General features: G+C 40.4%; 3 protein-coding genes and 1 pseudogene across 5 annotated transcripts; 2 read left to right on the top strand and 2 right to left on the bottom strand.

The window, feature by feature from the left end:
- Positions 1 to 265: 265 nt before the first annotated feature.
- On the bottom strand, positions 266 to 6,455 carry vps72a (vacuolar protein sorting 72 homolog a). The gene is made up of 6 exons (XM_084919448.1): positions 6,072 to 6,455; positions 3,691 to 3,843; positions 2,270 to 2,387; positions 1,899 to 2,075; positions 1,386 to 1,530; positions 266 to 1,055 (listed from the first exon to the last, which is right to left on the bottom strand). The coding sequence occupies exons 1-6, from the start codon at positions 6,186 to 6,188 to the stop codon at positions 665 to 667; spliced, it is 1,101 nt and encodes a 366-aa protein (XP_084775574.1). The 5' UTR covers positions 6,189 to 6,455; the 3' UTR covers positions 266 to 664.
- A 601-nt stretch (positions 6,456 to 7,056) lies between these two features.
- LOC146362944 (leucine-rich repeat and immunoglobulin-like domain-containing nogo receptor-interacting protein 1 pseudogene) lies at positions 7,057 to 13,094 on the bottom strand (annotated as a pseudogene). Of its 2 annotated transcripts, none has more exons than XR_014799242.1 (2): positions 12,699 to 13,094; positions 7,057 to 9,318 (listed from the first exon to the last, which is right to left on the bottom strand). The product of XR_014799242.1 is annotated as a leucine-rich repeat and immunoglobulin-like domain-containing nogo receptor-interacting protein 1 pseudogene, transcript variant X1 (transcript). The 2 variants fall into 2 exon arrangements; XR_014799243.1 differs by lacking the exon at positions 12,699 to 13,094 and adding an exon at positions 12,454 to 12,692.
- A 4,272-nt stretch (positions 13,095 to 17,366) lies between these two features.
- LOC146362943 (cathepsin K-like) lies at positions 17,367 to 23,212 on the top strand. Its single transcript, XM_084918475.1, has 8 exons — positions 17,367 to 17,555; positions 18,735 to 18,855; positions 18,938 to 19,060; positions 21,408 to 21,560; positions 21,647 to 21,871; positions 21,978 to 22,143; positions 22,490 to 22,595; positions 22,675 to 23,212. The coding sequence occupies exons 2-8, from the start codon at positions 18,736 to 18,738 to the stop codon at positions 22,772 to 22,774; spliced, it is 993 nt and encodes a 330-aa protein (XP_084774601.1). The 5' UTR covers positions 17,367 to 17,555; position 18,735; the 3' UTR covers positions 22,775 to 23,212.
- A 102-nt stretch (positions 23,213 to 23,314) lies between these two features.
- Positions 23,315 to 26,020, top strand: LOC146362942 (cathepsin S-like). Its single transcript, XM_084918476.1, has 7 exons — positions 23,315 to 24,432; positions 24,680 to 24,802; positions 24,870 to 25,019; positions 25,110 to 25,334; positions 25,414 to 25,579; positions 25,657 to 25,759; positions 25,845 to 26,020. The coding sequence occupies exons 1-7, from the start codon at positions 24,313 to 24,315 to the stop codon at positions 25,942 to 25,944; spliced, it is 987 nt and encodes a 328-aa protein (XP_084774602.1). The 5' UTR covers positions 23,315 to 24,312; the 3' UTR covers positions 25,945 to 26,020.
- The last annotated feature ends 779 nt before the right edge of the window (positions 26,021 to 26,799 follow it).

Raw genomic sequence — 26,799 nt, 5'->3', positions numbered from 1 at the left:
TTAGTTACGGTGCTGGACTGAAAATTAAAAACCAAAACATGACATTTAGTTCTTTGCCTTCTATCACTCAAAAATAAAAAAAAACCCAAAAAAAACAAATACTAAAAACTGTAAATTAAGACGGGCACATTAAATGGATTTTAGCCTGGTGAAAACAAAGATGATTTTATGATGATGATGGGCTTATTTTCCCAGTTTTTCCTGTGGTTCCCGCTGTGCAGACATCCCGTTTTTTATTATAAAGCAGAACTCGTTTAACTCTCAATTATTACAAGTTCCCAAAATTTATTTCTTTGATGAGAACATTTGCAAACACAAAAAGAAAAAAAAAGTAAAAAAACATAAATCTAAAACAAACAAACTAAATAAAAAGAACAATCACAGCTGCCACTGTGCAGATGCACGCCTTTTTCAGCTGATTTCCACACAGACTTCACAAATAAGACTTTTTACATTTTAAGGCCATGCGGCAGCTGTTTTGGTTCTACTACTGTTTGTTTTTTTTCCCCTTTTAGCAGCTCAGTGACAGCTCAAACCCAAAATGTCAGTTTTTTCCACCAGACTCCTCGTGAGCTGTAAGGACAGAAATAAAAACAGTGTTTTCTATCATTTCACTGAGGATTTCAAACAGAAACCAATCCTTTATCCTCTTTTTGAAACTAATCTATGTAGCAGCCGCACTCTGTTTCATAACCATTTTCTGCCGGGCACCCTTCGCTGCTGAAGAGTCAAGTACCGTCGACCCTCCTGAAGTGTTCGGAAATCCATGAGCGGCCACGTATTTGCGGTATGCTTCCCGGATGATGCGGAAGGCTCGTGCGTTAGCGTACGGTATATCTGTGACTGGGTCTCGGTACAGCGCGGCCTTGTGGGTAACAGGACAAACCTCCTGGATGGGCACTTGAGGACTCGTCTGGGAGCTTGGCGGGAAGGCGACCTCAAACGCTTCGTCGTCACTGAATGTTATATAAGTGCGGGAGCACAGGCCTCCGGCAGACTGCTGGGAAGGTGTGGTGGGATTCTGCGGTGCAGTCTGGGGAACGTCCTGGTCCAACCTTTAGGAAAATGGGATTATGACAAAAAAAAGAATATATGTTTTTAAACATAAATATCAGACAGTTGTGCTCATAAGTCTACATGTCCTGACAGAATTTATGATTTTCGGCCATTTTTCAGAGAATACTAATTATAATACAAAAACTTTTTTTCACTCATAGTTAGTGGTTAGGTGAAGCCATTTATTATCAAGCTGTTGTGTTTGCCCTTTTTATATGAAAAGAACGACAGAAAATACCCAACTGACCCCGTTCGGTCAATGTTTAAGCAGCAGATTACTCCAAAACAGAATCAAAAGAAAAACCAGGTAGCATCGAGTTTCTACGTACCCCTCAACATCAACATTTTCTTCTTTAAGGACTGGGTTTGAGACGAGGGGCATAAGGACTGAATGGTAACGGATGGTTGGTCCTTCAAAACGCCGCTTCTTGTGGACTTGTTTCTTCTTGTCTGCCTCCAGGCGTTCGTAGTTTTCTGCAGACGTGAAGTAAAAATCAGCAACACTGATGTGTTTTGTTACACCGCACAAACAGCTTTAGGTAAATTATTGGTGGAACTATACTGATTTACATTACAATCACTTGCTCCTGAAATCCTGATTAATAGATAATTATAATCTTCAGCTTACATAACTGGCAACGTGATACTCAGTACTCGCACATCCTGGAGTGCTTAACAGGATGCTTTCTGTCTGGTATCATTTCTGTTTTCTATGTTTCTGCTAAGACACACTAATCTCGACATTGGTTCTCTCTTTGCGTAACAGGAAAGATAACCAAGAGTCCTGAATTACCCAAAGTTTGTGCAGATATTTAAAGAGTAACTCTCCAACATGTCCTCACCAAGAGATCGAATGTTGATCTCGGCTGTTATTTTCGCCTCAGCCAGCAGCTCTTCCTGGGTGAGGGGTCGGTCACGATGAGCGCCTCGTCGCCTTCGCGGGGCATCCTGGCGTTCTTGTAAGCGCAGATTCGTCTTTCGTGTATGCTCACTGGTGGACTGTCGGACAGACTTCCGAGCTACACAAGAATTAAGAAATGCAGTGTTAAAAAACAAAACAGCTGAATAAAACTTTTTAAACATGTTTGTAACTTTCCCACAATATTATGATCCATTCACTGAATGCACACAACTGGGAGGTTTATGCATCCTTCTTTTCAAATAAAAGGAAAACACTATGGAAGTATTAGTAGGAGGTTTAGAGAAATCTTACTCTCTGCAAAATCTTGGAATTCTTGTGGAATCCTCCTTTTTGGCTCCACTTTAGTTTTCTCCATCTTCTTCTGCTCCTCTGTTCTTTTAGGTTTGGGTTTTGGCACCTTTATTGGTTCCTTGGATTAAACAAAGACAGAGAGCATTTTCAATTCGCATCTGTTTCACTGACATTCAGTTTGAGGAAGAAGATGAAAAACATTAAATGTTAGGCTATAACCACACATTAAACATGTTCATGCCAGGAAATGAAAAATATATTAATATTAAAAACAATGAAAACTGTTATGTTAAAGGATTTGTTTTTAAATCAGTTTGTTTTTAACATATGTTAATACATGTCATTTGACAACCAGTGGCTTCTGTGGAGCTGCAGAGCAGTTTTAACCTTCGGCTGACTGACTGAGGTCATTTATATGTGTCAGTATGATATTTTTAAATCAAAAATCTTTCCTACAATGATTTTATCCTTCAGCTCTTCATAGATTTATAAAGGATTTGGCCCATCTGTGAGCCAAGGATAATGTACTGTTTATTTTTTAACTAGTATTTAGATACCACTTTTCTAATCTCACTGAGTACTCCGATTCACTGCTGCAGAAGCCTTGAGGCAGATACTTAATGCCAATATGATGTGGAAAACAGCGAAACTGACAGAGATAAGAGGCTTAACTCCTTTTACCAAAGAATATAAAACATCATTAATTATATGTTAGAACAGCGGTCCCCAAACCCCGGGCCTCGGACCGGTACCGGTCCGTGAGTTGTTTGGTACCAGGCCGCGAGAGTTGAGGCTCAGGTGTGAAATGTATGGTTTTCAGGGTTTTTATCGGTTTTCAGCGTTATTTTGTTATCGTTTTTATCGTTAACTCGGTTTTCCTGGGTGTTTTCACGTGTGTTATGAATAAATCTTCTTTTTTTTCGGTACCGGTACTAGTTTTATTTTGTTGTATTTATCCGCGACACCTTAAAGGCCGGTCCGTGAAAATAATGTCGGGCATAAACCGGTCCGTGGCGCAAAAAAGGTTGGGGACCGCTGTGTTAGAATATCTGGCACAGATAAAGGAAACAGCATAGGTGTAACAGGCACAAACAGAAACAGAGCCACTTAAAAGAGTATTTCTGTGTAAAATATAATGGGGTCATTAGTGGTCCGACTTGGCCATTAGTTGCTAAAAAGCTTGTTCACCTGAGGGATAAGGAGCACATGTGTGCAACTGTACCCATGTGGGGCTGAAGGACAACACAGGGATTAAAAAAAAGGTGGTAAATAGTACTTTTCCTTTTCCTTTTCTTTTAAAGGGAAAAACAAATAGTTTCCATCTTTGTTTTTCAAGTCCGCTGCAAAGTGATACATGATGACACAAGGTATTAGGGCAATTAAATTCATCTTAGCTCAAAGTTTGATTGGTCCTGCAGTACCTTGTAAGCTTTGGTGACAACCCGACTTTTCCTCCGAGGTGCGTCCTCCTCCTGGTCACTGTCCGGCTCGTCACCCTCATCGATGTCGAAGTCACTGTCAACCTCGTCCTCTGTGTCTGAATGTTCTCCGTGATACTCATCATCTCCCGATTCCTGAACGACAAACAAATGGAGCAATAAATAAAAATCAGGAAAAGAACAAAAGAACAACAGAACAAACCATCTGCAAGTAATCCGAGACATACCAGCAAAGACAGCAAACACCAAATTTCCTCTGCATTTTCTCTAAGTGTAGTCTTCAGGCCTATTGATTAAAATCTTACACATTTGTATCTGGCAAGTGTGTAGCAATGTATGCAAAGTCACATCCCATTAAGAGATTTAGTAATAAACAGATTATTTATTTTTAATAATGTTTCCCGTCATTGTCAAAGCTACATCACAAAACTCAAACAAGCAGCCTTAAGCCCAAACCAGGTGCAAAGATAAATAAAATAACACAAATGCATTATGTGCACTAACAATGTGAATTTTCAAATGTATTAAAATAAATGTGGGTCATTTTGAAACCCAACATCCAACGACAGTAAAGATTTAGAAAGCAGCACAAGACAAAAATATCCCTGAAAACTGCACAGATAAAGGAAGCGTGTGCACACACAGGCACGTTCACAGTGCTTTATCAAAGTCCCAGCAGAGATGACTGAGGCATCTCAGGATCTGTTTGTGATTTTTTTATGAAGCCACTCTTGTCAGAACTGCCAGAGCCGCCGCTGCCAAATCCCCCTACACAAGGTGACCCCTGAACCAGCAGCTGTTTGAAGAAAATTAGCCACACTGTAAATTGAGGAAACAAATTAGCATCTTCAAAAGCAAACCATAACGTGTGAGATTGCTACAGCATCAAATGTTCTGACAAACAATATCACACAACTTTCTTCTCTCTTCAAGCGTGAAGCGGGAAAAGCTGGCATCATCTAGGCTCTGTTTACAGCTGGTGTTCAAACTATAATTGTAAGGCCAGCTCTAAACTAAGTCACGGTCACCATTTCGAATGAACAGTGGCAAGACGCACTCATTTTTAGATGTGTCCTTTTAATTCACCTCATTTCTCTTATAGTTCCAAAACTGTACTCTCAGATCTGAGAACCCCAGCCTAATGAAGAGCTTTCTCCATCTATCTTTCCATTTTGTGCTGCTAATCCAGGTCCAGGTCATAGGCGCAGCAGTCTAAGTAGAGAAGCCCCAGACCTCCCTCTACTGGGTCTGCTCCAGGGCTACCTCCTGCTAATACACACTCAAAACACCTCCCCTAGGAGGCATCATAATCCAATTCTTGACCCACCCCAACCGGCTCCTTCTGATATGTAAAGTAGACACTACACTCAAATCACTGAGCTCCTCATTCTTTCTCTAAAGCCGAGCCCACACACCATTTGGAGGAAACTGATATCTGACGCTTGCATTTGCAATCTCGTTCTTACCCACAGCTCGTGGTCATAGCGAGGGTAGGAACACAGATCGACTGGTAAAATTGACAGCTTCGCTTTCACACTCAGTTTTCTCTCTTGTCAAAATCCAAAATCTGATGAGATTGTTTTTCAACATTACTACGGAAATGATGGCAGGAATGGTTACTGTTAAAAATCACAATCAAACACGACTCCCCAATTACCAGTGAGAGTTAATCAACTTTTAAACCACAACCTCAGCCTAGTAGAGAGGAAGTAAGTGCTTTCAGCAATGCACTACTAAATTTATGATACAAGATCCAATAAACATCAACAAATTAATAAAAATAAATAAATAAATACATTTAATTGATCTGCCCTAGCAAGAACATGATAAAACTAAAATAGCTTTTAAAATTGCTGTTTACATGCACATAACCCTTTAGTCAAGAGCTTCCTGACAAACTCTTTAAAAGTATTGAAGCATAATGCAGCGGCCCTGCCATATATGATACTCTCATTAGGATTTAATATTAAAATAAACGTGTGAGAATGTGCTGGCTTGTCTAAAAGGTCTGGATCGCGCAATGCTGTGAGAGTATGATTTATATCAGTGAGACCCACTCCCAGTCATGTCAGTCTCAAAATAGTGAGAGATGTCTCCTGTACTAGTGTATGGTCAGTAGCCTGGCAGAAACTAAATTCTTCCGTTGTACTAATGTGTAAATAATATAAATAAGTGAGTTGGCTGCGGGCTTCATTGTCGGGCAGCAAACAGGTATGAACCAATTTCCCCAAAATCGAGCAGCGGTGTTTCAGGCATTGCGCGCAGGACAATAAACTTTGTTTTTTGTAGGCTCTAGTCATTAACACTGGAGCCGGCTAATGCTAACTCGTTATCGCGCTCTATTTATCAGTTTGGTTACTCACATCGTTGAAGCCTCCGTAAGTGGTCTTGTAGAACTCATCCTCTTCTTCAGCATCCAGTAGTTTGGACATACGGTTTCCCGCAGTCTTTCTGGGTTCGCGGCCAACTGCGAGGCTCATGATTGTGGTTTCAAACTATGCTAATCAATGCTAAGCTACTTAGCTCGTTATGTTACGCTAAAAAATATAGATCGTTTTGCGGGAAACTCTTTGACCTCGTCGTTACTCAGTATATTTGCTTAATTGTATGTAGGTGCCCATATTTTTTAGACCCTTTTAAATTCAAGGGATACTTTATAATTTTTCTTATAAGAGACGATAAACACTGACAAATGAAATGTACAACTGACCGCTAGCGCTCATTTAGCAAGCAACTATATCCGGGACTGTTGATCTACTTCCGGGCTAGCGGGCGGACTAAAAGTTTATTTTAGTTGTTTGGCTTGACATAGGAAAATATAATCAATTACACAGTTAATGCGAAGCTTCTATTAGAAAATATTTTATTCAAAAATTGTATAACTGTTTCATGAAACTGAGGTTTTCTTTTGCGCCGAGAAACGTATGCGTTGTCATGGCAACTCTGTAATTTTAGCTATAGCACGATAATGACTACTCAGCAGTCTCTATCTACTGTTAAAGTCATTTATTTATTACGCATTTATTTATTATATTTGTTTATTGTTATATCCACCCCTTACCGTTTTAGTTGTCAGTTAATGCAGCCAGCTCCACTCACCGGTGAAGGTAAGATAAGTATTACGGTCTACTTGCCCACAATGTAGGTACAAAACTGCTTATGGAGATATTTTTAAACCTTGCAGTTCACATATAGACGCATTAAATCAAGTGCTGTGTGTGCTGCTCCTCACTGGATGCTGTAGTGCTGTAAATTTATAAGTAAGTACACCAAATTTGTGAAAGCATAATCACTTTATTTTTTCTAAGTTCTTGGATAGAAAAAAAAAAAAAAAAAAAAACAACCAACTTGCATTTCACACATTTATTAAATAATAAACAGTGCAGAAATTAATCAAGAAAAGATAACATGCTACAGAAAAGAAGCTGCATAATAAACTGCACATTAACCTTAATATAAGGTTAATACCGCTATTGTTAGATTCTCCATATCTCATCAGTCCAAATAGTCCACCTGAAGTCCAATGTTATTGTTATTTTAAGTTTACTCTTTAATTTATTTTATCCTCATTTCCTTATTTTTTTGTGTTTCAATATAAACATGATCATGGTTTGTCAGGTCACATTTCTTAAATGCAATTTAAAATATTATTAATTAAGATAACATGCTCATTATTATCAGATTCAAGCAAAAAACAAATAAATTGAAGCATCTTGCAGTTTATTCACTGATACCTACTAATATCAGGTGAATATATTCTTTGCTTATTGACTCATAGCAGCTTCATGGTAAACCTCCCCGTTTCCATATAGCTGCTTGTCCCTCCATTACTGCTCGACATGGCGCTTCGTGGCACATACGCGATTGTGGCTGTGTGTTTTATCTGACCTTTGCCCTTACTCCAGAAGAACATGAAAATGAAACAAACACTCACAGAGCTGAAAAATGAGAGAAACCCTATGGTTGCTGCTATCAGTAGGGTCTTTACATCAAAATTGAGTTTCTGATTTCCGTTCACACCTGGAGCAGCAGATGGAAAGGCAGACCAACCTTTAAGACGAAATGGTTTCTTAGAAGATGATGGAAAGGTTTGGATATGAAGGCTAATGGGCAGGCTGTCGTTTCCCGCTGCGTTTGATGCCACACAGAGATACTTGCCACTATCTTGAGGCTGAGCATAGCGAACCTCCAGCGAGCCATTGGACAGAGCTCGTACTCTGCCGATGGGTGATAAAGATCTTAGCTGTGGGTTTAGCCATCTGACAGATGGCAGAGGGTCACCTTCGGCACTGCAGTGAAACACCACTGTGTGTCCCTGATCTACTTTCATCACCTGAGCTTTGCGGTTAAGAATTCGAGGTGGCCGACAGGTAAGCAAACCCGGCAGCTCAGCCTCAGGGAAATCCAGAAAATTCCAGCCCTGCAGCTGGACTGAGGTAATGCAAGTTGGCGGACTTTCACCAAAGTCCATGTATAGTCGCCTTTGCACCACCCAAAGCAAACGGCAGTCACATGCCAGTGGGTTGTTATCAAGCCCCAGAGTTCTTAGGGTGTCCACTGAATAAAAAGCTCCAACCTCAAGTGTGGTAAGACGGTTTCTGGATGCATTCAGCAATCTGAAGTGGGCCAAACCCCTGAATGCTCCGATTTCAATCCTAAGCAGCGATCCCCCAACAAGATGTAACTCTTGGAGCCGGAGCAAGTCTCCGAGAAGGTTTGCATGAATGTAGGTGATGGGGTTAAAAGAAAGGTCAAGGTATACGAGATATACAAGGTGATGTAAGGGGATGTAGGGGAAGGCACTTAGGTTGCCGTGTTTAATGGTTAGTGATGTGAGGTTTAAGCCAAAGAGACTGTTCCCTGACAGACTCTCCAGCCAGGGGCAATGAGAAATGACAAGTTCCTTTAGGTGGACTAGGTGGCGGAAAGAGTAGTTTGGCAGCGTAGTGAGGCCCAGTCGGTGAAAACTAAGGCTTCTCAGCACGCTAAGTTGTGTGAGCGCCTCCATTGGCATAGCAGTAAGGTTGCAGCCATCAAGGTGCAGCTCCTGCAGACTGATTAATCCTGTAAAAGCTTGATGTGAGACATAAACCAAGTCATTATCTGCAGCTTTCATGAACCGCAGGGAAGTTAATTCACTGAAAGTAAAGTCGAGGAAAACAAGAAGCTGATTGCTGCTTACATCCAGTAACTGGAGGTTTGTTAAGCCAGCAAACGCTCCCACTGGGATAATTTTCAGGTGATTGCGACAAAGGCGCAGAGTTCTCAGACTCTGCAAGCCAAGAAAGGCTTCCACTTCAATTATTACCAAAAGATTGTCACTTAAATCCAAGTCCGACAGTTGTGTCAACGTGTGGAACTGCTGACGCACCAAAGTCTTAAGCGTGTTGTGGGTTAAGTTTAGCAGCCTGGCTTCCTGTGAGAGACCATCAGGAACTCTGGTAAGTTGGCCACCAGAGCAGTTCACTTCCAGCACCGTAGCATTACAGTGGCAGGATGGCGGACACAGCCAACGCGTCTCAGATGTCAGTGCCACCCCTGCTGCCAACAGGTAGAGAGCTCCCCAGCACAGCCGTTGGTGGACGGCGCTCCTCTCGAACATCTGGTGACCTGTGTGCACGAGTGAGGGGATAGATAAAGTGAATCACAGGTGAAAGGAGTCACGGGTCTTTCTGTATACATTTTTTTACTCGTAAATGATTATTTTTGTATCACCACTGCCAGTTAGGAATAGAGCAAAGAGGAATTGGGTGTCAACTTGTCAGATGGATGGTGGCAGAGATCCCTTGATGGGGTTAAATTAACTTTATCTAATGCCAGTCTGACTTTAAATCTGTTTAAACTCTACATATAATACACTTTAATTTACAAAAACCTGTTTAACACAAGCGATGAATGTGGCAGATGTTCATTTGATCCTCATTCTTTGATTTACTCTCTAAAACTTTAACCCTTTGAGATCTATGTGCCTGGAAAATTTATACCAACAAGGAAAGTATTAAAGTACCCCACTTCAGTGGAAGGAGACAAAGCTTCCCCACTCTCATAATTCCATGGCTAAAAGATTTAACGTTGTTCCTACACAACATTAAGTATAGTGTCAGGCGGGCTCCAACAGTTTTTGTGTTTTTGTTGTTTGTGCGTGTGTGTGTGTGTGTTTAATAAAACTTGATATTCAGCTCTTTCTCTGCTCATCTCCATTCCAGCTCCCTCTCTAGAAGATTAACTAAATGGCTCTAATTAGGATAAACAGCAAATGTGAATATTTGATTCAGTCACGATGCTGAAAGAAGCCACTTATCCTCAGTTATGTGGCAATATGGTTGCCAAGCACTTATTAATTTGCTTGTCTAAGTGTTTTAGACACCACCACCGTCCCCCCACGCACCCCCAAATATGAAGAGAACACAATTAATACGATTTGTGGTCTTCTATGGGAAAAATGATCTCTCCTGCATGATCATGCATTTTGACTAGATAAGCCAAAAAAGATGAATGTGAAAAAAAAGATTTATAATTTTAAATCCAAGCCATAATAACATTAAACAAAGACCTTTAATGTATATAGAAAAATAACAATTTCTTACAGGTGGCAAAAGTTTGTTCAATCATAACTAAACCCACTAGTTAATAATGTGATCCTTTTGCTCTTGACAAACAGGAGGTGTATATGGAAACAGCTCGTACCCCTGAAGCCTTGTAAGGTGATATTTTGTCGTTTATTTCACACAAGATTTAAAAAAAATATATACCTTACAGGACCTCAGGTGTTCTGATAGTTTCCTTTATTTGTAGACCTACAAATATTGAGAAATGTGCTTTTGACTGACTTTAAGTGTTAATAATTTCAGCTCATATAATACCTTTCATTCATCAGTTTCATCATTTTTCTCCTTTATCCTCACTGATGTGACATTTAAGCCAGATTCACATCTGAAGTGCTCTCCAAAATCATCCGTCTGAAACCTCGACACCTGAGCGATTCACTGAGGGAGGCTGGGAGTTGAAAATTTGAGCTCATTATTTTGTTACAGTTCTCAAAGCTCAGGGACAAACCTCCACACTGTGGATTAGTTTAAGAAACAAATTCCCCTCTAATGTAAACAACCAGCGACAAAATAAAGATATTAAATTAAGATTTTAACTTCTCGGTGAACCGATATTGCAGTTCATTCAACAGAATCCATCTCTGTATGAGATTATCGCTTCACTGCTTCTCCTTTATCTGTTGAGTGTTACCAGACAAAAGTTGCATCACGCTGACCTGAATTGCCCCTTCCAGGTTGCTCGTGCAAAAGCACGGTGCACCTCTCCTCTAAGAGGCTGCAGTTCTGTGGATAATTTTATTTCAGCTTCAAAGCTCTACTCGGAATAAATTAGACCCAGAAAAACAAGAGCAGATTGCACGCTCACTGTTTTTGTTTGATTTCTGCGGATAGAGGGAGAAAGAGTAAACCGGCACCACATGAGGCATCACATACGAGAGTTATCTGTAGTTCCTCGGTTACATGCCTCTCTGGGCAAGATTATAATGTGAGAGTAGCGCATACTCCCTGGCCAGTATTACAATGACTATTTTAGATTTTTAAAATATTATTATTGTTATTATTGTGCACATTCTTCAATTTCTACAAATGATGGAATCCATTTAAGGTTTATTATTTACAAAGATTGTAAAGAAGGACTGGTGAAAGCTGATTAGAAGGTGGCTGTACTTTACGTCTTTTTAATTTTTTTTGGCAAAGGTTTAGTAAAGTTCAGAGCCACTGAATTATGGATCACAAATAATTCTGATTTTTTATAATTTTCTTTAAGATGTTTGTAAGAGAAAGTCTCGTCAAGCTTTCACAAAACACAGAAAATACAATAGTCTGCTGTGCAAAGGTTGTCAATCAGACATTACATAATTGAAGACAGTAGCAAACATAGTGCCAGTAGTTATGGAAAACAAAGGTCATGATCTTATTATTCCTAGAACTGTGATCACATAACAGAGACATGCATGACTGGAAGGACGCCTATTACAGCTACTAACATTTTTTCAATCTCAAATCATCATAAGCTCGTTTTATGTATTTTTGTTTTACTTTGCCACATCCGCCAGTAGGTGGCGGAAAAAGCAAAAGCATTTCGGTGCCTAGAGGAAACACTGTCCACAGGCTTGGTGCATAAGTACTGCCAAGGTAGTGTCTTAGTGTGTTGCCAGTAAACACATAATGGTGGCTCTGTGGTTGAACATGTGAACATGTAAACAGATGTATTCCTGTTAAACTTGGGTTGCACGCCGGTAAAAACGACGAACATTGCAGCTCATCAGAAAATGTGCGACTTGCTGAAATGTGCTGTTTGGATTCCCAAGAGCATGAGAAAGAGAGAGAGATAAAAAAGCAACACCTTCAAGTGTGAAGCCACCCTCTGTTTTGGCAGCTCGGCTCACACGTTGTTGTGCTGAGCTGCACAGAGCGTGGCACGTGTAAGAGAAGAGATGGTGTGAAAGAAAGAACGATGTCCATTATGTTTGTGACATCTCTCACAAAAGTGGCTGCAGATAAGAAAGTACTCGTACGTGCTGGACCTAAAAAGGTTCATTTGCCGCACTGATTTTCACATTCCTGCTGATTCTGATCCTGATTTTACCCTTGTCACCTTTGCTTTCTTAGAATTTCCTCAGTCATTTTCCACATGATACATCCAAATAAAGACGACACAGTGGAGTGCATGCATCTACTTTTCAGGTAATTTTACATCAGCACTGGTGTCTGCGTGGATCTTGGGAGCGGAGTCTGGTTGCTGGTGGTGACGGCAGCTCCCGGTGGCATTGAATCACGGAGGAGTACTCCTCCTGAATTCCTCTGGGAGGGCACATGCTTGAGAGTGAGAATAGTTTACAGGTGTGCCTTGGCAGTTTCAAAAACTCAGGATGGTGGTGCAAAAAAGGGAGTTGCAGTAGTTTGTAAAGAAATCAAAGGAAAAGCAAGCAGCCAACTCACCTTCTCTTCAGACTGATGGGTTCGTCATTGTAATAGCTCCATTCTTACATGCAAATGACTTTTCTTGTGCTCTTTGTTTGTTCTTTTTTTTATTGTTCTGTTTTATATTGTTCTACTTTTATACCAATAGAAGAAAACAGAACTAAAAAAAAACCCAAAGTAGATGTGCCAGTCTCTCAGTTCCTCCCTACATCACTGCTGATCAAAAATCCAATCCAAATGTACCAAGAAACTTCCCGGAGCAATCAAACATATCACCAAAAAAAAAGCTTCATGCTCCCGTTCCTCAAACTGAAACTCTGAGGGAAGCGCGATGCGGTAGCTCAGTCCTCCTGTTGCTACTCTGTCCTCATGGCAACAACAACCTGGCTGCGGACGCGCGGGCGCTTGGTGCATGCTGGGGGATTATATGCACTAGCTCCTGGACTCCATCCAACACAGTGTACTGGATGACGGGAGGCAGGCACAGGTCAGCCAAATGCAGAGATTTATGTGTAACACCAGATGGGGATGAATTTCAGCACTCACACTTAGAAATAAAGGAATATCTTTTTAACTCTTTTGCCCCATCGGAGGCTTCTTAAAAGTTTGATTAAGACATTAACCACAAGTTCCTCTGTGGTTGTAACACTGTGGCTGTTCATCTAGTTTAAAACTAATGTAAGACTCCTGAAAAAGGAGGGACATTAGGAAAGGTGGGATTTCTAACAGTTGATTGGTCAAGGTCCAAGAGATGTGTAATGACCATGCTTTCTTTTCCACATCAGACTCAGTTTGCCCACAGCTGTTCCCTGTATCACACTATATCATTCTAGCAGGGGGGAAATGTAAATGTACAGCTTAGTATTAAAATTTAATGCAAGTTTGACTCAAAAACTCAGCAAATCAACCAAACCTTGTATGGCCACTCTTAGAAAATCAGGTTTATTGTAACAAGCAGGACTGTAACTGCTGCTGTTACTAAACTGCAACCTTGAGCTTTGTGTTTTAAGTTGTTGTCTTGACAACTGGAGACAATTTTGTATGTCAACGTAAAGCGGTAAAAGCAGACCTTTCAAAGAAAGCAGGCTACAAAAGTATGAATAAGGTGCCCATTCATGTAATTTCCCATTCATTCATACAGTGGACTGATGTTTGCGTGCTGCTTCGAACACAAGGATTTTTTTTTTCTCACATGTGGAGCTAAAGCCATGAGGCACAATGTTGTTTCTGTGAGGCAGCAGTGCTAGATGTTACATACCGTGGTGGCAATAGTTAACCGAGGTTTTCATTTTCCTTAAATTCCAATTAAAATCTAAGAGTAAAATTTAAATTGTAATGTTTTTTTTCTTGTATTTGACTTAGTTCAGAATGTCTTGTGATATTACAGCTTAAAATCCAGAAGAAGCTCTGTAACTTTTTCTCTTTTACTGCCTTTTATGTTTATGTTGGCCAGTTTTTTGAAAAAAATGAAGGAACTAGTTGAATTGGATTTTTGATTTTTGGTGAGACTTTGAATCCAAAGTCAAAGGTCTGTGTTTTTATTTACATACATTGCTTGCTTGTATGTCAGTAAAGATTTTAATCTTGAATGTTTCATTGATCAATTTCCCACATTAAGTGTTTCCTAATTCATTTATTTTATTTATTACTTGACCTCTAATAATTATCCCAGGGGGTATATAAGTAGTTTTTTGAAGTAACCCGTGTAGGTTATAGAAGTGTTTAGTGTGATCTGGAACAACAGAGTCATTTCTGTTTATAAGTGTGGTAGAAGCTAAATTTTGGGACCAAGCGTGAAAGTACGAAGAACTAGTGTAGCAATATCATCATCACAGTAAACAACAGTTTCATGTCCAACACAGAAAAAGCTCTGCAGAGACTTTAAGCAGCTAAATGCATTTGTTGAACCAATAATTAAGACTAATCAACACTTGCATGGTTAGATTTAATAAACTAATTATAGTCTCACTATAATTATAAAAATCCTGTTTTTCAATGGTCCATTCAATTACATAACAAGCTGTTCTGCATTGTTTAGGAGTGGCTAGACAAAAAATGAGAAGTGACACAGGTTCCCGAGCAGCCAGAGAAGCAGATTCAAAATTATTATCATTATTTGGTGTTAACTATTACAGGCGGGCTATAACATGTTCCCTGATTTAAACTTGCTAAAGAGGCTAGATGATTCGACTGTTTTCCTTTCCCTTCTGTAACTGAATAAATCTCCTTTAATCAACTGTAAACTGCGAAAACATAACAGGTGTAAATGATTTTCTGCATTTTGAGTTTTAGTTGCTAACAGCCACCTACGCTGCCCTCACTCTTAACTGTACTTTGCAAAGAACTTGATGAAATTTGAAAGCACTCCCGCCGGATTCAGCGAAAGCCAACAAAACGATCAGGTGTTTGAGTCGGGGGTTGAATTCCCTCTCCGCTCGGCTGCATGATTGTGAGATGTAATGATGCAAAACATGCACAATCACCAACGAAGAAGAGCTTGTGCTTAGTCAGGAACTTACCATCTGCTACCTTAAGGAACCTGCATTCATCAGCAAATCTCTGTCCAACCAGGCATTCAGGAAGAGGCCAGATCAGAGATGGAGACCAAAAATAGCAAAGGCCACCTCAGATCTCCACGTTGCATAATGTCCTTCTGTCCAGTTCTCTTCATATAGTTTCGTCATTGCAGCTCTCCGCTGTGCAGACCGCTGCCATGCCTTTGGGTTTTTACAATATTGTACAGAAAGCTGACAGGAAATGAGAGCGAAGACAGCTAAAGACTTGGTGACCAGCCGATCACGGTATATAGCCACAGTCTCCAAACCACTAATCCCTCTTCTCTTGGTTTACTATCCACTTATTCACATTGCAGTCGATGATGATCAGCACACACATCTGTTCTTTACATTCTGATCCGTTTGTCTTCTTAAGAGGATTTTGTGGCACGCTATTTATTTACCAACAATTGTATAATCATCAACAGCATCAGCTCGCATCTGCTAATAACACTTTAATCGGTCAATGCACAAAAATAAGCAGAGCACACTAACATATAAAAAAAATTCTTTCCTTTTATGTTTGTTTTAAATTGTGGTCTCACATTGACCCTTTTTGCATCTCTGAAAATGCACTTAAAATGCCTCTTAGGCAGTGGACACCTTAGACCCAAGAACCATGAAAAACATATCTATAATGTGTTGTTCAAGATGTAGTAAGGACTAAATGTGCTTGTGGCTCAGGAGGCAGAAAGAGGCAGAGTCTTCTACTAATCTGAAGGTTTGATCCTTGGCTCTTCTCGTCTATATGTCGAAGTGTGCTCGATGTTGTACCCTGGGCTGCCCTTGATGCCTATATAAAAGTGTGTGTATGAATCTTAAACAAGGTGGTTAGGTATAGAAAAAAAATGATGATGGATGAATGTGGGTGTGACTGGCTGAATGAATCGTTTTGGCTGCTCAGAGTAGGAAAGCACTGTGCAAGTATTGGCCGGCTTCATTTTGCCATGTGTTCCTGTCAGCTATGTTATAACATTGACGGGCTGCGCAGTCTGTTGTAAACAGACGTATATTTCATATTTTAAGAACATATCTACATATACAGTGTACATATTATGGGCTGTTTTCAGTGGTTCATCCCTAGGGTGTATGAAGGGTGTGATCTGTGATCACCTTTGGATTAAAACACAACAATCTGAATGTGCAGCAAAGAGGATATTTGTGATTCTCACCTAACTAACCGAAAGTTTATTTACCCAACTAAAGCTCAAAGTGTATGGGACAGTTATTCCAGCTTCAGTAATTTACTTTTTCTTGTATGGCTTCTGGACATTCAAAAGGCAGCAACAGGATCACCTCACAGAAGAAGCATAAGCAGCCTGAAATGGAGAAGCTCAGGTTGGGTAGGTTGCAAAGTGTCTTGCAGAGGCAACTACTTGCAAGCTAAAATGGATCAAATAGCATGCCCCATGAAATCTGACAGCAGGATGTGCAGCAGGGAATTCACTGATCGGCTGATCCATCAGTTGATTCCCCAACCTGTCAGAGCTAAGAATCCTCAGCTTTATTTACATACAACTTTACCAAGAACACTCAAGAAGTAAATACAACAAGCATGAGAGGAAAAGGAGAACCTGTCATCTTCTTGCGGTTATTTGTGGTAGTCTTACAACTCTTCTCTCTTTTGTATCCCAGTAGTTGTTAGAAAAAGTCATATTTTGCATGAATGGTTGCTGCATGTCAGAGTAGAGAAGCTGCTCCTCTACATTGAAAGGACCAGTATACTTTTTAGAGAAAGAAATAGAGCATTTTTTAATACGCCTCTTTTAGTTTTCTACAAATCCACAGCATGTTTGAAGGCAAAGAGCCCTGATGATTAAACTGCAGCTTTCAAAACAAACTCGCTCTGACCCTGTGTAATTCGATTTAAATTAGCATCATTAGGCAGTAAATCTGGATTTTGCTTTTGGTTGTGGCAGAATAATAAATTAAGCTCATGTGCCCTTTTCTCATTTCAGCTAACAGCTACCGTACGTCAAAATACGATTCAAAGTCGTGATTAATTATAAAAAATCTCCCTGAACTACAAAATCAGTTTCATTTCTATCAGTTTATTCTGAAACGTTTTCATTTCGCACGTATTTCCCTCCACACGCAGGGGTATTTTCATCATTTAACTTTCACCATGTGCAACTCTCATACGGGAAGCCTAGTTTGTGTGGTTGCAGCTGGTCGTAAATTAGATTCACATGACGAGGCAGTGAGCAGATGCATAAAAGCTCGCATCAGGAAATAAAACTTCCTCTTTTAAGGCGTGAAGATCTAAGCGTGCTCAAACCGGGTGAACTTGTCTTTCTGGGCGAAGTCATTCTGCAACAAGGTGAGTGTGACTCTTTTCTTTTTACACGTCTTGTTAAATTAATGGCTTGTTTAAGGTTATGGATGTAAGCGAATAATCATATGGTGTCGGAAAAGATTTACTGAGAAAGAAGCTGGGAGATTACAGTAAGAGATTATGGCTTGAACTTCTCTGTTTTGCGATGAAGTAATCTTCAGATGTCTGCTCTGTAGATTAGAATCATATTTACAGGCTCTTCTGCTTTTGTTTGCAGACTGTGTTTCATTGAAAATGCAGTGTTGTGGTTTTGTGCACTGAATGCTAATCATGCTTAACCCTTTCACGCATAGTGGTCACTACAGTGGACAGCTATTCAAAGGCTGATTTCTTGTATTTGTGTCAGTGTTGATGGTATACTTGCACATAAAGCACTACATCGGGCACTGATGTGCCACTCCTTACCCTGCCACCCACTGGTCGTTTAATGCTACTATAGATGCATGACGTGTTTCATTGTAATTATTGTTATCTCACCCTTTCATACATGAATTATGACAACCTCAATCGGGATTTTTATTCATCTTTTCATGCCTAAAGATGCCTAAAAATCCTGATTGAAGTTGTCATAATTCATGCATGAAAGGGTTACTATGTTTGCGTGACCATTTTCAGGCTCAGTGGTGACGGAAACCTGGAGTTTATCATTCTGTGTTTGAGTTGTATACATTCCCGCACTGTTTATACTGGGACTCTCTTGTAGAGTTTTGTAACCCTGAGCCGAGATCTTCTCAGAGCTCCGACTTTTCACATCTTTCAGTTTAAAGGAAAATACTTTTACTGCATTATTCCTAAACATTATCATGTTTGAATTTAACATAGTTTTAGACCAAAAGTAACCTCAGGTGCACACCAAATCACAGAAAGTTAGATACTGAAATTTCAAAATGCAATCCAAGTTGCCTAAGTTGAAGGCAACAAGTTTTTGTTGTTCAAATTTAGATCATGAGGAAATGATTGAGATGTAAACTGAAGGGGGTAGGGCTAAATAAGTATATACTTCTGCCTATTCCTTTTCAAACAACTGCATGGAATGATATTATGAAATGTTGGTGAATCTATATGTTTGAAATAAAAATAAACTGAACTGAACTGAACCACTGAAGTGATTAGCTGATTAAACAAGGATTACATCTGCTTTTCTTTTTCCCCCTTCCTTTTCAGTATGCACACTTTGTGTGCCGTGTTGCTTTTGGCCTTCGTGGTTCTCGCCTGTTCTTCGCCCGCTGTGAACAAATTGTGGGAAGAGTGGAAAACCAAACATGGAAAAGTTTATGATAATCAGGTAGGACTTAAACAGACATTTTGTCTTTGTTACCACATATTCTGGCAAGGTTTGAATGAGACAGCGTGGATTTGTGTTTCAGACCGAGATCGACTTCAGGAGGGCAGTATGGGAGAAGAACGTGCACTTGGTGTTGAGACACAATCAGGAAGCCTCGGCAGGGAAGCACAGCTTCACGCTGGGACTGAACCACCTGGCTGACATGGTAGGATGCTGCTGCTGAGAAGACAGGATGTCTAAACTTTATAAATCTAGATAACAATCTGTTATTGTGCAGTCGTTCATTAGTAACATTAAAACAGCTTCAAGGCTCATGGATAGAATTGCATTAAATTATCTAAAACTATCTGCAGTCTGGAGTGACCACAGGAAAAATATCTGAGTGCTGATCAAAGCTGTAGCAACAGTAGAAGACAGAAGAGGAACAAACAATTGCAGGATCGGTGCACTTGGTTTGGCATTACCATGAATTCTATGTAAAGTAGAAGTGAGATCTACTACAGAATAGGCGCTCATACGATTGTGGTAGTAACTGCTGACTTTACCACAGCTGGTTTCATACAGTGACTGTAAACAACATTCAGAAACTTCATTGTCATCATTTGTCTTCTCATCCAGACAAAAACCATCCATCTTAGTCTGATCTTACTGGTCCTTCTCAGTCCGAGTCTGCTCTGCAGTGGTCCACAGACCCTGCAGTGTCTACACTCAGTTTGCAGCATTTAGTGGCAAAACCACTACAACAAACATGTGCTGTACAACTGGAATCGGTCAGAATAATAACAGTAATTTGTCTAGTTATTATTAAGATTTTTTTTCCCTGTATTTCCCTGCACAGGAAAATCTCTGGGTTATATTTTAATCTCAGTATATTGAGGGGCACATTTTGAACATATTTGAATATCAAGTTTTTAAAATATGTTTTAATATTAGGGGGTTGAGTTGCCTCCAGTCTATATTATGACTATTATGGCCTTGGCAGCCACACTTTGAGCCACATATCGAGTTGTATAAAGTCAAAAATCCCTACACAGACGGGATTGGTGTCTCTCTCTCTCTCCCTCCTTGTCTCCCTCATGTATTAACCAATATGTAACTATTACACAAATCACACTCCCAAATCATTGTATAGTTATGCTGATGATGGCAGAAATTTTGACAACAAGAAGAAAAATCAACCAAACTGAAAACATTTAGCAATTCTGTTAAACTGAACAGCACGAATTGCAGCGGCAGACTGGAGCGATCACTCACAGGAGCGTATCTGAGAGACCTCTGGTGGATACAAACATTTTAACACCATGTAAACATAACCATATGTTTGCCATCAGAACCTCAAGTGCATTCATGCACATTGATCTTTTGCTGGTGCAAGATGGACGTGAATGACCACCACTGTTAATCTGCGGATAAAACTGCATCCCAGCGGGCTTAATTTAAACCCTAACCTATAGAGCGGCTCTAATCTCCCTTCATACAATCAGATTAATTTAATCCAGTATGGGCTGGGCCAGCCTGGACAATCAAGATGCTTATTTTTATGTACATAAGGACCCTTATGTAATGCTAGAAATATATAACAGAATATAGAATAAGGGTTGCAAACTGGTTGGTTCTGTGCCATTCTGGTTCAGGTTGGACATGTATAAACTATTAAATGAAATACTTTGCTTATGTGCAAATGTCTGATAACCTTGCATTTTATGTGGACTTTGTATTTTAAATAAAAGGATCTCAAAAAAAAGGTTTCATCAAATGTTTTGCACATTGAAAGACCACAAACACAAAGTGCAAAAACCTTAAAATATTAGAGCAACATGTCAGTGTTAAAGTGTTGATTTCTTGTTCCTGCATGGATAATATTTTAAATGAATGAATGGATTGTTAATATTAAAAAACAAGTGCAGAAACGAGAGAGGAATTGTAGTCTAAGTTAGAGGGGTTTTATTTTTGATTAAAAATCCAGGAAGCCCAAGCGGTAAAGCCTGGATGGGCGTGGCGTGTTGGCTCTCTGCAGGAAACTGGCAGAAATGTTTGGGACACATGCAAGCTTTTGGCCCGCTGTCAGAGGACAGAGTGCTGCAGTTGCCTGGGTGAATAATGTGAGGCAGCTGAAATACACTCACATGTAAGGAGAAAGATTCTGTTTTTAAAGCTGCTGTGAGAGATAAAATGACACAGAGCCATATCTGCTACAGCTGGACCGTTCACCTTTTGTATTTTATGCTCTTCGTCAAAGACAGAGTTGGAGTGTTTGCCCTCCTTGTTGGAAGGGCAAGGAGGGCAAACACACAGCCAGCATCTCCATTAGAGATTTGTTAATGCCAAGTGCAAAATTCACAGTGGATGGGAACAGAATGAATTGACTGAGTGGAGCTGTTTCAATGCTTCAGCTTGCTTTTCAGTCGATGATGGGTTTTAAACACATTCGCAACCCGAGATCGGTGCTGTGTTTATACATTCGGTGTCAAGTGAAAACAATGCTGTTGTGCAGAGGTGATATTTAATGGTGTTTTCGTTTTATTTACCGCTGCCATTTCTTTGCCCCCAAGACAGCCGAGGAGATCAATGAGAATCTGAACGGCTTGAAGCTGGAGGAGACCGTTAATTTCACAAATGGCACTTTTAAGGACGTGAGTGACTCACCGTTACCTGCGAATGTGGACTGGAGGAAAGAGGGCCTGGTGGGTCCTGTCAGAAACCAGGTGAGATCGGGTGTTGTAAGAAAAGGAAAATCATTAACGCGATCCCGTGACAAAAGTGACACTTTGTACTGTTTTTATTTTTTAAGGGTTTGTGTGGGTCATGCTGGGCCTTCAGCTCTTTGGGAGCTCTTGAGGGCCAGCTGAAGAAGCGCACTGGTACACTTGTTTCCCTGAGTCCGCAGAACTTGGTGGATTGCAGCACCCAGGACGGAAACCTGGGTTGCAGAGGAGGCTACATCACGAAAGCCTACAGCTACGTCATTCGCAACGGAGGCGTTGACTCGGAGAGCTTTTATCCCTACGAACACAAGGTCATCCTCTACACGCACAAAGAGAACTGTAGGAAAGAGGGTGGACAAACACAGAAAGACTGACAGTGCTTCTGTCTTTTCATAAATGTCTCGTTTCTCTTTGCAGAATGGGAAATGCCGCTATTCTGTCCAGGGACGGGCTGGCTACTGTTCCAAATTCAGCGTCCTTCCAGAAGGAGATGAGAAGATGCTGCAGAAAGTTTTGGCATCAGTGGGGCCGATCTCCGTGGCCGTGAATGCCATGCTGGAATCTTTTCATATGTACAGTGGAGGTGAGGAGGCTAAAAGCTTCACGGTGCAGGAGATTCTAGTGAATTTTACTTTATTTGCTGGTCTCTGCTCCAGACAAAAGGCTCCAATCCCAGAGGGATAACTCCTCTTGATTTTCGTTAAGTGGCTTAAACAGAATCATGCATTCATTCACTTGAAGCTGGTGGAGCCCCCTTAGGGAGGTCATACATCTCCTACTTTCATTGCAAAGTTTGCACATTACCGCTGCTATAATTTTAGGTTTGTCAGCCCTTGGGAGGCCCTTAGCATGAGTAGCCCACTGACCGGCTGTACCACATATTTTTTACCTTGTGTATTTTTTTTAACTTACACACCTGCATTTATTAGGTTTATACAACGTACCAAGCTGCAACCCAAAGCTGATCAATCATGCTGTCTTGCTCGTGGGCTATGGCACAGATGCAGGACAAGACTACTGGCTGGTGAAAAATAGGTAAACGTACCTCCGATTGTTAACCTGTAAAATATTTCCGATATTTTGAACCTAGATGTGAATGTTTTTGTCTTTTCAGCTGGGGAACTGCATGGGGAGAAGGAGGCTACATTCGGCTTGCCCGGAACAAGAATAATCTCTGCGGCATCGCCAGCTTTCCAGTCTACCCTACAGTGTGAAAATATGGCCCACTAACTCAACTTAGTTTATTTAAATTATTATTAAAGACCAGTCAGTGTCACTGTGTTTTATTTCACATCAGCGCAAAAGATGCTGAAAGTCCAACCAACTGAAATAACTTTTCATCTGATATAAAAAAACAATATCACTGTACTTTAAATGTCTGACTACATACTCACACGTCTGAGACTGAAATACTTCAGCTCTCATTCAGTAGTGTTGTTTCTACATTGTACTCTATGTATTTATTTACTTTTCTTTCTGCATGTTAAACCTCACAGATTTAATAATAGTGACAACGACAAGTGAAACAGTGAAAAAACTGAAAGATTCATAACATTTTGTGCCATGTAAAAATACTTTATGCACATTCGCTTATTTGTGCATTTCTAAGCACAAAATTTACACTCAAGTACAATAAAGATTTTGTCAACTGATGAGTTTTAATCAGAGGTGGAAGTAGAAGTAGTACTAAAGTAGAATTTTGGGGTATCTGAACTTTGCTTGACTATTTTTTTTTCCTGAAAACTTATTGCTTTTACTCCCTACATTTGTTAATCAAATAAGGACTGCTCGGTGTTATCTTTTAAACTGGAAATGTGAAGCTTAGATGTAAGTCCTCATGCTTTTAAATAAGTACGTGGCTGGTGCACAGTATACAGACAGCATAAATGGTATACAGTCAGTGTAGAGAACGGGCATCAGCCAGGACAACTCATGAAACATCTGCTCACATCTGGTTGAATTCAGGTGTGTAAATCTGCAAAGAGCAGCTGGTCAGCTGATCACAGCCTGTACTTTAAAGAAAATCTACTGAAGTTCTCAGTAAAAAGTGAGTTGTGATTCTCTTCCCCACACTGAGCCATTACAACTGATTTTAGTTCCCCCACCCTTTGATTCCACTTTAACCCCAGACTGGACTCCTTTTCCCATTTAGAGGCAAAGAAAATGGAGCTTTTTTTCCTTCTTTTTCTCTCATCCTGTTCTACATAAATGATTCAAGCTGTTATTATCAAGCTGATATTATTTTATCGTTACATTAATACATTAATATAGCACAATGTTCAGTAAGCTTGTACAAAAATAGCCAGTAAAAATCTCCTCCAACGAACTACTTCTTATTTTTAGTACATTTCAGAGCCGATACTTTTTCACTTTCAGTTCAGTGAAAAAGTTGAATCACTACTTTAACTTTTACTGGAGTATTTTTCAACACTAGTGCACTGTGGCCATGAAGGGATGGACATGGCAGGCATTCACTGCTTTTTACCAAGTACCCGAGTAAATCAGTGAATGCAGGTTTGATGGGATTTTTTTCAAGTTTGTCAAATAATCTGAACTGCATATAATTTATGTGGATGGCTCATAAGACACCTCCTCTCAGTGCTAACATACTTCAGCTGACTTTAAATGTAAATTGATACCACCTGTAAACTCTGCTGCTGCTGTCCACTTAAAAGCAGGAGCCACACTGCAGGCTGTTTGCTTTGTCACACTGTGGTTGGAAACTGTCTTCTTCTTTTCCCAGATTCTGAAAATGTTTCAGAGCCTGCTTTTCACAGTCTTGTGTGGATTTGCAGTGGCCGATATCAGTTCGCAAACAGATCGACACTGGGAGCTATGGAAGAAAACGCATAAGAAAGTATATTCTCACCAGGTAAAACAAAGGTGGAAAAATACCAAGGTGCTGAATCCTGTAACTTTAACAGGAATGTTTCATGTCTTCATCTATATAAGTGTTTAGCTGGGTTCGGTTTAAGCATATAGGTCTGTTTAAGCTTGATTTTAGAACAAGAACCCACCTTGTAATTCATTAACATCAAGCTGTTTGGATGTCTGAACTCTGGCTTAGTTACTGTGCACATATATGCCACAAAAGATTTGGTGTAATATTTATGTTCCAGATTGAGGAGTTGGGACGCAGACTGATTTGGGAAATGAACTTGAAACTGATTAATCTTCACAACCTGGAAGCCTCACTGAATTTGCACACTTACGAACTGGCAATCAACCACTTCGGAGACATGGTGAGCATTCTCCTCAAACTTTACATCACTTGATGGTGAATGGTGTGTAATTTCTCCACGCTTGCAGACTCCCGTGGAGATCGCTGGCACTCTCACGGGCACTAGGGTACCATCTGACCTGGAGATGGTTGCTGCGAGCTTCATAAAAGTCAATGCTTCTCTACCAGCTTCAGTGGACTGGAGGGATAAAGGCTTGGTAACGCCAGTCAAAAAGCAGGTGAGGTCCTAGCTGGTCCCCTCAGATATCCACACATGTAACAGGAAACCTCTACATTTTTAATCATGTCACGAGTAACCTTTCTTTTAGGGTTCTTGTGGCGCTTGTTGGGCTTTCAGTGTGGCTGGAGCTCTTGAGGGGCAACTTAAAAAGTCTACAGGCATTTTGAGATCTCTCAGCGCTCAAAACCTGATTGACTGCACCACAGATTATGGCAACCGGGGGTGCAATGGTGGCTTAATAGCACGTGCCTTCAAGTATGTTGTTGATAACCAAGGCATTGCTTCTGAAGATGCTTACCCCTATATCGGAAAGGTGAGTCAAGCTTCCACTTGCAGGTAGACTGTGATTAAACCTAGATGTTTCTCATGTTAAAGAGTCTACTACTTTTCAGCATAATCAGTGCAAGTACAACCCACTGTATCGGGCTGCTAACTGCTCAGGGTATTGCTGCTTACCAAGGGGGGATGAGTTTGCACTGAAGGAGGCAGTGGCTCTTGTTGGGCCCATCGCTGTTGCAGTTGATGCTTCCAGGCCACAGTTTCGCTTCTACCATCGTGGTTGGTTACTTTATTAAAATGATGCACAGATTGAATCTTAGTCAGAGTTCCTATATTTGCCCTCCTGTAACCAACAGGCGTGTACATGGACAACACGTGTACCCAGAAAGTGAACCATGGCGCGCTGGTTGTGGGTTACGGCAGAGAGAAAGGACAGGACTTCTGGCTCGTCAAAAACAGGTTGTTCTGAGTCACTGGTTGATGGACTGGGTTTCTTTGTTTCCTTTAATTTTGAGTTTCATGACAGCAGCTGCTTCATTTGTAGCTGGGGTGTACAGTTTGGAGAAGAAGGCTACATCAAGATGGCTCGGAACCGAAACAACCAGTGTGGCATCGCTCACCATGCTTGTTTTCCTTTTGTTTGATTAAGTTGGGTCTTTGTTTTATTTGTGTTTTTTTGTTTTTTTAATGTTTAAATAAACTGGATCACTGAAATCTTAACATGTTGGAAGCTTTACGAATTTGCTATAAATCTGAATTTGTTCACTTCTATGGATCTACATTACACAACAGTGGTCAACCCAGGGTCTCCCTGCCCTTTAGTAATTAAGGCTGGGAATTTGCTATATAAATGCCAGCTGACAGTTCCCAGTCTCATTTTATTTCAATTTGTCAAATTGTATAAATGTGGCATTTAAAGAAACTGTTTTGTGGCTTGAGGCAAGTTTAAATGGGCTCTTTAGATCCACAATCCTCTTGACTCTCATGAGCGGCCCCTGCTGCACCTATGACTCAACTGCAGCCAGTTTCTGTAAAACGGGGCTCCATTAAACTGCAGGTTTAGAAAAGGTACAACAGGACTCCTGAGTTCGGATGTTGAACCTGCACCAGCAGCAGTGACATCAAATGTAGCCCATCAGTGATTCATGGGCCCCAGCCAATGTTTTTCTTCAATTAGACACACAAACTAGTTCTAAATCATCATGGAGAGCACTGCCCCCAACTGGAAAATGAAAAAGTATCAATCACAATACCGCTTTGGCCTCCAGGTATCTGGTATTATGAGGATAATGCTGCGCTTAATTCAAGTGTCTGAACCCACAGCTGTTATCTCCTTCCTGTTGGATTGCTCTGCTCTGTGGGTTCTTTATATATGTTTGCCTAACGATCTCTCTCTTTTCATAACTCTGCTGTATTTGATGATCATTCAAAATATCTGCAGAGGTCTCTTTTAGTTCTTACAGCCTGAGCTGCTGGAAGCTTTGCAATCTGAATAGAAG

The sequence above is a fragment of the Perissodus microlepis genome, chromosome 22, assembly GCF_051167445.1.
Source record: "Perissodus microlepis isolate ML-2025 ecotype Zambia chromosome 22, ASM5116744v1, whole genome shotgun sequence".
NCBI classification, from domain to species: Eukaryota; Metazoa; Chordata; class Actinopteri; order Cichliformes; family Cichlidae; genus Perissodus; species Perissodus microlepis.
The sequence above is the reverse complement of the archived record's forward strand: the minus strand, read 5'-3'. Positions and strand labels throughout refer to the sequence as shown.

What these genes read in the sequence shown, in the direction of transcription:
- vps72a (XM_084919448.1), bottom strand. Translation starts at nt 6,188, where the DNA reads ATGAGCCTCGCAGTTGGCCGCGAACCCAGAAAGACTGCGGGAAACCGT. An exon ending in GATCAACATTCGATCTCTTG is followed by an intron (nt 1,531 to 1,898) that starts GTGAGGACATGT and finishes TCACGTCTGCAG; the next exon opens with AAAACTACGAACGCCTGGAG. An exon ending in GAAAATGTTGATGTTGAGGG is followed by an intron (nt 1,056 to 1,385) that starts GTACGTAGAAAC and finishes ATTTTCCTAAAG; the next exon opens with GTTGGACCAGGACGTTCCCC.
- LOC146362943 (XM_084918475.1), top strand. Translation starts at nt 18,736, where the DNA reads ATGCACACTTTGTGTGCCGTGTTGCTTTTGGCCTTCGTGGTTCTCGCC. An exon ending in TTTATCCCTACGAACACAAG is followed by an intron (nt 21,872 to 21,977) that starts GTCATCCTCTAC and finishes TTCTCTTTGCAG; the next exon opens with AATGGGAAATGCCGCTATTC. An exon ending in TACTGGCTGGTGAAAAATAG is followed by an intron (nt 22,596 to 22,674) that starts GTAAACGTACCT and finishes TTGTCTTTTCAG; the next exon opens with CTGGGGAACTGCATGGGGAG.
- LOC146362942 (XM_084918476.1), top strand. Translation starts at nt 24,313, where the DNA reads ATGTTTCAGAGCCTGCTTTTCACAGTCTTGTGTGGATTTGCAGTGGCC. An exon ending in AGAAAGTATATTCTCACCAG is followed by an intron (nt 24,433 to 24,679) that starts GTAAAACAAAGG and finishes TTTATGTTCCAG; the next exon opens with ATTGAGGAGTTGGGACGCAG. An exon ending in TCAACCACTTCGGAGACATG is followed by an intron (nt 24,803 to 24,869) that starts GTGAGCATTCTC and finishes CCACGCTTGCAG; the next exon opens with ACTCCCGTGGAGATCGCTGG.